This window comes from Microtus ochrogaster, unplaced genomic scaffold, assembly GCF_000317375.1.
Source record: "Microtus ochrogaster isolate Prairie Vole_2 unplaced genomic scaffold, MicOch1.0 UNK1, whole genome shotgun sequence".
NCBI lineage: Eukaryota > Metazoa > Chordata > Mammalia > Rodentia > Cricetidae > Microtus > Microtus ochrogaster.
In genome coordinates this window covers 15,657,502-15,668,495 of record NW_004949099.1, presented here as the reverse complement: position 1 = coordinate 15,668,495, position 10,994 = coordinate 15,657,502, and the positions used below count along the sequence as shown (strand labels likewise).

The 10,994-nt window shown below is 44.0% G+C and overlaps 1 protein-coding gene across 1 annotated transcript in view; it reads left to right on the top strand.

Annotated features, from left to right (window-relative positions):
• Positions 1 to 10,994, top strand: part of Pdzrn3 (PDZ domain containing ring finger 3) — a 230,050-nt gene that overhangs the window by 17,797 nt on the left and 201,259 nt on the right. Inside the window, exon 3 of the mRNA XM_026788305.1 lies at positions 4,975 to 5,082. Within this exon, the coding sequence (XP_026644106.1) occupies positions 4,975 to 5,082 (108 nt within the window). The remainder of the gene's footprint in view (positions 1 to 4,974; positions 5,083 to 10,994) is intronic.

The following is a 10,994-nucleotide window of genomic DNA, read 5'->3' as shown; positions in this document are numbered from 1 at the left end:
GCTGTGTGTCATCAAGTTGTTCTGATCTAGTTCCTTGAAGCCCCAGTTTGGGGAAGGGGGAGGGAAACAGGCAAGCCTCAGTATGTAAGCATTTGACCTCAGCTAACAACAAAGAGGACCTTGGGCAAGTGCCAACTTATAAAAGGACCTATTGGTAAGGATGTGTAGGGGGAGGGGCCATTGCTCATCACTAGAGGCCTTGGCCAGCACATGCAGCACCCTAAAGGAAAAGACAGAACAAGAAAGCCCATAAGTGACTTAGCGTGGAGACAAGATGGGATTCCCTTTAATTGTATCTGTGATGATGGCCCCTTCTCTGCCCACCTCCTGCTGTCAGTTTTAAAGCAACCTCTGTAAACTAAGATCCACTTCACTTACTACAAGTTTCAGAAGCTGCTACAGCGAACAGAGCCTGAACTAGGAAGACCTTGTCTCTGCCCCAGGTGGAACCACATCAAAGCCCAGTGTTTACAAAATCCTGGTGCGGAGAGGTGCTTCTATGGGTGGTGATTGCTGAGAAACCCATTATGCTGGGTCCAGGAGGCTGTTTGGCAGGCTCACCCCAGGAGGGGTGAAAGGTCATGCCTACTCCCTGGGAAGATGGTTTCTGCTTTTCAAAGAGGTGGGGGGGGGATTCCCACTTCTTTTCCTTTTAAAAAGTGGGACAACCAAGGCTGTCACACAGAGAAACCCTGTCTTGAAAAACCAAAAAAAAAAAAAAAAAAAAGTTGATTTAAATACAACCCCAACCTGATTTTGATTTTGTGGCCTTCCTGAGAGTTCTCTGTTGATTTGGTCTTGAACTAATGATATGCATGGGGACCTGAGTAACTAACTGGCTTAGTGAGTAAAGTGCTCACTGCAAAGACTGGAGTTCAATCCCCAGCAGCCACATAAAGAGCCAGACGTTGTATTTATAATGATGGAAGGCGGGCAGAGACAGGGGGATTCCAGATACTAACTATCCCAGCTCAAAAGGCAAGATCAGGTTCAGTGAAAAACTGTCTCAAAAAAACAAAATAAAATAAAATGAGTTTTGGAGCTGCTGGTGAGATAGTCCAGTGAGTAGTGTTTGCACACTTGAGTTTGGTCCCTAGGGCCCACATGATGGAGAGACCTGACTACCTCAAGCTGTCCTCTGACCTACATATTCACATCCATATAAAATGTAAAAGCCATTTTCTAAAATGTGGGAAGCAGTAGAGGAAGATACCTGATGCCTACCTGTGATCTTACACACACACACACACACACGTCAGTACACAGGAGTATCCTTATACACAAGTGCACACAAATATAAACCACATATAGCAAACATCAGAAACCAGAGGAAAGTTTCATTCCACATGGATGTGTTTACTGTCCTCTTGGATGTATGTCTCCTGATGAGTAGAAAAAAGCTTATCAAAATCTAAATGTATTCTGCTCTTCACCTGGAGGGTCTAGCAGATCTCTGGAACACAGGAAAAAGCTGAGCTGAATTCCAGGCACAGTGGCACATGTCCTTAATCCCACCACTTGAAAGGCACTCCGGCAGATCTCTTGAGTTTGAGACCAGCCTGGTCTACATAGCAAGTTTCAGGCGAACCAGAACTGAGCAGCCAGGCATACACATGATCAGGTCTTGAAGCTGAAAGTGATGTGAATGGTGAGTGTGTTTCTCAAGGAATTCCTGTTTGCTGCTTGTTTGGGCTGTGAAATAGCCCAGCTCAGGGACTCTGACATCAGGACTGTCATTGCACAGTGCTGTCAGCCAAACCACAGCGCTTGTTTATCAATTCTTACGGCCCCTAAGAAGTAGTAGCTGGTCAGGTATTTCCTGTCACTTAGGCCCTGGGCAAGTGTATTTTATATCTCAGTACTCCTGAGATGAAAGTAACTCTTGTTGTTTTTCTTTGACTCAAGACAATAAAGCAAATCCCATTAGTTCACCTTGAACAAATACATTAGTTCACCTTGATAAATAGATCTGACTTGGAGTATGTTAGAGGAGGAGCCAGACAGGCTAAGAGAGGAGACAGATACCCAAGGGGGAAATCTGGCTGTCAGGAATGGTTTTCCTTCATTTCATTCTTGTGATTCCTATGTGTATAAATTCATGTGTGTGTGTGTGTGTGTGTGTGTGTGTGTGTGTGTGCCCGCGCACGCGCGTGCATACGTGTGTGTGTGTGTGTGTGTGTGTGCGTGTGTGTGTGTATTCAGAGTTTTTCAGTACCTTAAAACTCAGGTCCTCATGCTTATAAAGCAAGTGCTTTCCCAGCTCAGCTGACTTATAATCACAGCATTTTTCGTATTTTCTGTGTCCTGGCCTCAGCCTTCACCACCATCTTACACTAATTCCAGTGTTGGGTCTCGCTTGTTCCTGTCAGGTTTTTTTTGCTTGAACTTTCTTACATCCCTTTATAATAATTATTTAGACACAGTTTAGTATTTTGCAAAGCAAACCAAAACCCAAATCCCTTCCTGAATCTCCTCTCTGGCCAGGAAATGTAAAGTGGGTAAATAAAGATAGGTCCTTTTCTCATAAGATATATCCGCATCTCCTCTGTGGGAAACCCTGCTTGCTTAGAAACCTTTAGCTGTCCAGTGAGGCTTTTCAGCTGCCTTAATTAGAATGCCATGCGGATGAGATGTTGGACCTCTGCATCCGTGTTTTATAAGTTTTCTCATTGGGAAAGAGGATTGCCTTTGAGGATCTCCTAGCCTCCATGAACTAATGCTGCTTTTTAGCTATGTGCATTTAGCCTTTCTGAATTCAGGCTTTCCTCTTGTGGGGTAGACGGCAGTAGTTCTTACTGCTGGGGTTATTGTGAGGATTAAATGATGCAGGCACCTGCTGTCTCATGAGTCCTTGGTAAGCAGAAACCCTCATTGTACTGGCATTTGTGATGCTCCTATAGGAAGCTGGATTGGGATGCAGGCATGAATGAGGCTGCTAAGAGAGAAAGGATACTTGTAGCTTCTTAGCTGATTAAGGGTTAGTGTGAGCTGATTGCTGAGATGGTAAGCAGAGATGCCAGGTAAAGAGAACCTCATGCAACACCCATGCCAATGCCGACCCATCTTCTAAGGAAGCACTGATGGAACTCGGGTGGCACTTAGAGATATGTCTATGAAATGCAGCAATGGAGAATGGATAAACACTTATGCTCGTGCTAACTTGGCGTTTTTGCTTTGTTCTGGCATATATGGAGAGAGAGAGACAGACAGACAGAGACAGAGACAGAGATGGAAAATAAGAGCCAAAGAGAGACAGAGGGAGGGAGGAAAGGAAGGAAGGAGGGAAAGAGGGAAGGGAGAAGAGGCTGCGGAGTGCATTCTCTTAGCCTTAGATATAGTTCCTTAGAATGGTTCCCCTTCCTTCTCTCTCTCTCTTTCTCTCCCCTCCCTTCCATTCTATATTTTGTTTTGCTTCCCTCTCTCCATCTCTCTTTCCTATTTGAAAAAGAAAAGGTTGTATTTTCATAGTTTTTTTGGGCCATGGTATTTTTATGTACTTCTATAGAGAGCATTATTAAAATAGCTCTTCTGGCATTGAGGGAAAGAATTTAGCATGGCACTAGTTTGGAGTTTTCTGAAGTGTCCTCTGCTCCCTTTTCAAGTCATCTTGTTTCATTGGCCTTTTGGGTAAGATCAAGCATATTATCAGATGCTTTTGTTTGGAAACAGCACATGCATGTGCCATGTAATTTAAGAACCCATCTGTTAATCACTAGAACGTTCTAAACACTTAGAAAAGACTTGTCCCAGTACCGTGTAGAAAGAAGTTTATGAGCAAGCTGCAGGCAGAACAAGCAGTTGGATCCTTTTCCAGTCAGGGAAAGGAGGGACTTTGAGAAATGAGCTGACCTCTTCATCTTTATTTGTAAATATCTCATTTCATAATTAGATTATTGCATAGTGACTCCTGGAGCAATTCTTTGTGTGGGTAGCAACTGGGGCCAGTGTCTAGTGAAATCTCAGGGCAGTCTCTAGAGGGTCAGCCAACTGTGTTTGCCTCTTGTATAAATTTGGCCCAACCATTCAAATTGCTAAGGACTCTTTGTTAGGTGTCTGTGAGCAAAGATGTTTCAAAATACTAAATCAGAGTGATTTATCTTATCTGATGGTAAGAGCTGCAGACACTGTCCATCCTTCCTGAACTCGAGTCCTGTTCAGACTGGGGAAGCAGGGCAGTGCTAGGGAGTATGGCTTAGTTGCTTTCAAAGCAGGAAAGAAAAGAGGCATGGAGGAAGGGGAAGAGAGAAATGAAGGAAAGAGGAAGGGCAGGAAGAAAAGAAATGAAGGGATTGAAGGATGGAGGGAAGAAAGGAAAGATGGAAAGGGGAGGGAGGGAGCAGAGAAAAAAGAGGAGGTAATGGGATGGAAAGCGGGGTGGAAAGGTAAAGGGAAATAAATGGAAATGAAAAGAAAATATACAGCTAAGGTCCAAAGAGTGGGCTCGGTGTGATCCTGCTATGCGCATGAAGAGTGGGCTTGGTGTGATCCTGCTATGTGCATGAAGAGGGGGCTTGGTGTGATCCTGCTATGTGCATGAAGAGGGGGCTTGGTGTGATCCTGCTATGTGCATGAAGAGGGGTCTCGGTGTGATCCTGCTATGTGCATGAAGAGGGGGCTCGGTGTGATCCTGCTATGTGCAGGAGGAAGAGCAGACTCGTGTTGAGGAAGGTGATGTGTATTATTGGACAGAATGCACACGCTGAAATAGAAGCCTCATAGAGGAAGGAGGACAGCTACTCGAAGATAGCACACTCCTCCCATCATCTGACTTTGGCTCCAGTTTGGAATATTTTTACAATACATATGAGCCAGTTTCAGTTAAAACAGAAATGAAGGGAAACAAACAGCTTTTACCTTTAATACCACTTCTGACAAGTTGGGGTCGCAGAGGGCAAAGTTGTTTTTGATTTTATTTTATTTTTTCATGCCAGCTTTCATGCCTAGCATTCATGCCTGTGTTTTCTTAACCCTAAGGACAATCAAGATGGACCCTCCAGTGAAGGAATCTTTGTATCCAAAATAGTTGACAGTGGGCCGGCAGCCAAGGAAGGAGGCCTGCAAATTCATGACAGGATTATTGAGGTATGTGAACACTGGCTGGTGTCTGGATAGACTGCCTGCCATCCACCTTTGCCTGGCTTGCAGAGGGATGTTTAGGGGCTGGGGTTAGGGGTGCCTCATGTGGGGATGGGTGGGGAGCAGGATACTTTGCCGGTGGTGTGTAACCTGATCGGGTGTTGATTGCCTTGGTGTGAAGTTTCCTTCGGCAAGGAGAGGCTGGATTTGGAGGGGGCATGTTCACAATTTGGCTCTTTGCACAGGGACCTACATCTGTTTCCATGGGGACCTACATCTGTTTGCTATGCCTCTATTCCTGCCCTGCACAAAACAACCTTCAGAGGGTTTACATGCTAGTTAGAAACAGATGATCGGCACCCTGTTGGACAGATTGGGACTCTGTACATACTGGGTGTGAGTGTGTCAGCCTCAAAGTCACTGTTGCTCGGTGCTCACACCACAGTGCAGCCTCAACACAGGCATTGTTTGTGTCCCTTCACACTCCCTTCTCGGCTGTTTGCCTGAGGTCTGTTGGACGATTTGGTGGCCCAGAGACAAACAGGTCAAAGTGGATGTTGGGGTCCTATCACTTCACACCCATCTATCTCTTCATTTTCAGTTACTGCGTGGCAGGTTTGAAGCTGTCATTGGGAGATCTCTCAGTGGCACCATGCAGCGCTTTGGAGTTAGGGTAACACATGGCAGAGTTCTAGCGTGCAGACAGGAAGCCGGTTGCTTCTCACCTCATTGTGTGGGCTCTTGTTGCCAAGTTTGAAAGACCTGACTTCATCTGGGTGCTGTTTTGGATCATTCAGATTTCTCATTTAATGAATATTTCTGGGAACTTAATTATTCAAACTCCTGCTAAAGAAAAAGCAAATACTAGATTCCAAGGTGACCTGCTAGATGCCACAGGAAGGTCATCCGTGGATATATCCACTTCCATAATCACCAAACAGGAAGGCAGAAAGCCAGCACAAATACCTGAGGAGTTTGCTGTCCCAGACATCTTTGCACAACATCTGCATTTCCTGGGAATTTTTATGTTAAACCATAAGTTAAGTTTTGCATCACCCATGGTCATGTGACCACAGGCTTCTTCTCCTGGGGGCACAAAGTGCAAAGAAGATGGAGAACGGTATTGTCAGTGTTCCAATTTTACATGAACCAATTGAGCAGTGGTTTCTTTCTGGGTAATTTTATGTCCTCTGGGGAATAAAATTAATAAAAAACGTGGTTGACTCTTCCCAGGGAAGCCAAATACCTGAGTTAAGGCTGAGAATAAGAGCCAGGTGGTCATTTATGTATTTGAAGCCTACTTGGTTGTGTTTAAGGATACTATTAAGATGGTTACACTGCAATTGACCTTCAAAAGAGTTCTGAACTTGGGGTTAAATCTTGTGCTTTGGACTTTCCAGCCTAGCGTGGTGCATTCTCTAACAGCAGCTTGCTTGGGCAGCAGAGCCCAGATGCATTACCATAGCTTTTGAAAGCGAATACATTTTCTGAGTCTATTGTTCAAAAAGATAAGTACAGCCTGTTTTGCCAAGGCATCAGTGGGACAGCCAGTTTCTCCAAGTCACGGAATCTCATTGCTCTTAAGCTTTGCAAACGCGAAATCTCCAGCTGGGCAGGATTTTCTCTTGGCAGGGGATGATCTGTGTTTGAAATGTTCAGAACGGTTTCTGGTAAGTCCCACTCCCACTTTGGACAGTATGTAAAATATTAATCAGGCCCCAGTGTTAAGACATAAAGGAGGGAGATCCCGATAGAGAGCCGCCACATACATAATCACGGCTGACACTGTGTTGCCCTTTTCCATCGAGTTCTAATCTCGCCTGACATGATACAGTGATTCTCAGGACTGCAGATACGTTCTCCAGTTCACCTCATTGTCTGTGTTAGGGTTTATTACCAGGGCATGAGTCTGATGGTGCTGTGGGGTGTGTGTGTTCATGGGAAGAGTTAGGCTTTCTGTTTTCCCACACTAAATCTCGTGTTTTCAAGGCAGTGAGCAAGCTAGTAGCAGAACCTCATGGGGGAACTTTAGTTCTTACAAGAGGCTGCTGATTTAAAATCCAGAGAGAGATGCAGCCTCATCCATTCTGCAGGGTGAGTCTGCATTATTCTCTGCCTGGAGTCTGCTTCTGAAACCAGAACAGAACAGTGTCCTCATCTACATTCAGCCGGATCTGCCCTCTTCCCCCAGCACCACCTTCCATAACAATCGAGGTGAACTGAAAGCCACAAAACTGTGTGTGCACACATCCATTTAGACGTGTAAAATGGTAGACGAGACTGTAAGAGTGAATGGAAGATTATCTAACAATGAGTCTCTATGTGAGCACCCGGGCACAGTGGCTTCAGAAGATGCGGTGATGCTGGCAGAAGCCGCACCTCTGTGTAGGTGCAATGTGCCATGCCAGCTGCATGGTGCCAGGGCATTGGTTACCATAAGTGCCATCCTTGATGCAAACTTTCATGGTGTTGAATGGGTTACAGTCAAGCTGGTCAGGGACAGAGCTGTCAGCACCTGTCTCCTCTCAGACTGATGAGTGACAGTCCCCAGTGGGACCCTTGCCCTTGCACTGCCAAGGCCTAGTAAGGAAGCTAGAGCTGGAGATGTGAAGCTCCTTGCATTAAATGCCCTTCCAGCACCGGCGGCAGGAGCACTTGCTCTCTGCCTGCCTGCACTGTGTGTCCCCTATGGCCTGGGTATATGTAGACATTGCTGTTCTCTCTCACATCTGCTCAGAGACACAAGCACCTGCCTTCGTCAGTGTTGGCTTCTGATTGTTTTGTACCCTTCCTACTCCTCCACCTTTGACCCTCCTGGTACTTTTTCTACTTTTGACTCTTCCTTGAATTGCGTATGAGCTTGTTCTTACTAGGAGATTATAATACATTTCTCTAGATAGTCCTCTCATGAAACCCTGACTTCCCTGGTGGTTTTGGTTTTCTGCCTCTTAGCTTGTTTTTGGAGTTGTCTCAGAAAGATGGTGTAAGACTCCTCTCCCTTACATTTCCCAAGGTTCTCAAAGAAACAGTTTGCTTTTTATTTCCAGCAATTTGAAATATTCATATTCATATGCCCAGATAAAGTGTGGGTTAACTGATGGAGGCGGGATCTTCACAAGCAGAGCACTTTCCTCTGTGATCTAGCGTGTAGACTTCATCAGATGCCACCCAACTCTTAATGTGGTTATGTAAGAAAGAGCAAAAGTTGGAAAATCTACTCTCAAAAAACCCTCAGGGTGTGCCAGGCAGAGTACAAACCATCTTTCTGTAGTTTAGCCAACACTGGGCCACCTCCCAGTTGCTACTACCACATTAGTATATTTGTGAACACCTCCTTTGGCTAAATTGTCCATTGAGAGAAAAGCATAAGAAAGCTGTCAAATGGAGAGCCTGGCAAGCTCACTTTGAAGCTTGTGCTTATGCAGTTTTTCTCTGTTCTCTCTGTTCTCTCTGTTCTCTCTCTCTTTCCTTCTCTCTCTCTCTCTCTCTCTCTCTCTCTCTCTCTCTCTCTCTCTCATGCATGTGTCTATCTCATAAATACATAAGTGTTTTATATTTTAATATCTATTATATTTATAAATAGAGATGATAGAGGGATGGATAGAGAGAGGGAGAGAAAGAGAGAGAAATAGAGAGATAGATATAGTTACATCTTGAAACTTTATGAATTGGAAGACTGAGCTCAGTCTACTATTGGTTAGTTGGTTAGGGCTTGTAACCAGTGCTGATAAAAGCCTGTAGCAATTGTGTGGTTGCAATTGCTCTCTGTTCAAGCCATCAAATGTGGGTCTGTGGGTGTAGAGAAAGTACCATCAGCCTGTTCGTTTCCAGAATTCATAAACGCATGTTCATCTCAAAAGTCTTCTGACTTGGAGACCTGCGGGTAGTCAGGAAATCTGGGGCCCCAGAGAGTGTGGTGCAAACCGCTCCTCCTCTGCGTGTAGTGGACTGTCTTTGCTAAATCAGGATGGGTTGAAAGCCAAACAGGGCCTTCCCTCTGCAGCCACAGCCAGACTGCTTAGTTTGCAGAGCCAGTGTCACCACTGTGTGTCCTTACAGCAAAGATGATGTTCTGAGACCAATGAAAGTGGCAGAAGGGAGCATGAATCAACATGACGGTATGTTTGCGTCCTTTTTACTTCCCTTTAAGGACTGGAGGATTTGTTTTCCTTATATTAATGTACTTTCAGGCTCTCAGACTCATGTGTCTGTGCATTCTTCACCTAGAATGCGGCATCTCCATTGACTTCCCCCTTTGCTGGCCACATTTGTTTGTCCTTTCTTATGCAGGTATGAGGTGCCCCTTTCATGCAGTAGATAGCGTCAATCTCATAAACAGATCAGCATTTTTATATTTATCTGTGTGTCTTTGAGTGTGTTCATGCATGAATGCACATGTGTGCCACAGTACATACGTGGATGTCAGAGGAAAACATTCAGAAGGTAGCTCTATCCTTCCACCATGAAGGGTTTCTCAGGGCTTGAACTCAGGTTACAAGGCTTAGTAGCAAGCACTTTTCCCTGCTGAGCCATCTTGCAAACCCTCCACTCCTGCACACACCACATATTTTTTAATTAAAATAAATTCTTACATACATGCAAAATGGTAATCTAAACCAGGAAATAAACAAGGGCACAGCACTGTCACTTCCACAATTGATTCATATTTTGTCACTACTTCCTGTGATGGTCTTCACAGGGAAAGACAATCCCCTATGATATTAGTTACTTTTACTATTGCTTCAACAAGATACAGTACAAAAGAAACTTAAGGAAAGGGTTGCTTTGGCTTAGTGTGTAGGGGGCACAGTCACCGTAGTGAAGAAGGCATGGTAGCAGGAGGTTGAAGCCACTAGTCACATGGCATTCACAGTCAGAAAACAGGGACCTGGATGCTGCTGTGAACTCACTTTCTCCTTTTCCTTCAGGACAGGGCCCTAGTCAATAGAATAGAATACAATGGTTCCAGGACCCCAGTCAGTAGAATGGTGCCTCCCACATGTAGGATGGGGATTCCTCTCTCGGGTAATCTCTGGAAATGTTGAGTTGACAGAATTTGCCATCAACTTGCCATGGATTTCTTTCAGTTTTCAAATTTCTTGAGTTTCCTTGACCTTAGAATAATAATTCTTTAATTTTGTCTTCTATACCAAAATATTCTCTTGCATAATTATCTTCCTTATTTCTCATTTGGGTGAGAATGCTTAGAGTCTACACTCACAGGTCAAATTGCGCTTTGTTTTTTAATTTAAAAATTTTTGATTTGTTTTTATATTAATAAAAGATAGATTTTTTATATAATATATTCCAATTATGGGTCCTTCTCCTTCAACTTCTCTCAGGTCCTCCCTACCCAAACAGGCATTTACGAAAGAAAGGAAGGAAAGAAGAAAGGAAGGAAGGAAAAGTAATAAAATAAAAACAAACAAATTTGAATAAGACAAAACAAAAATATTAACAGAAAAAGAGCCAAAGAAAAAGACACACAGAGAGATAGGCACCACAGACATCTCCTGAATGCACAAAATTAGAAACCATAATATATAACCAAATAGACTTGTAGTAAAGAAAAGAATAAAAAGAAAAAAAAAACCTTGCTCGTGCTCTCTCTCCTTCTGCTTCTGATTTGGACCTTGAGATTTCAGTCCGGTGCTCCAATATGGGTCTCTGTTTCTGTCTCCTTTCATCGCCTGATTAAGGTTAATATCCAGGAGGATGCCTATATGTTTTTCTTTGGGTTCTCCTTATTTAGTTTCTCTAGGATCACTAATTAAGGCTCAATGTCCTTTGTTTATGGCTAGAAACCAAATATGAGTGAGTACATTCCATGTTCCTCTTTTTGGGTCTGGCTTACCTCACTCAGGATAGTGTTTTCTATTTCCATCCATTTGCATGCAAAATTCACAAAGTCCTTGTTT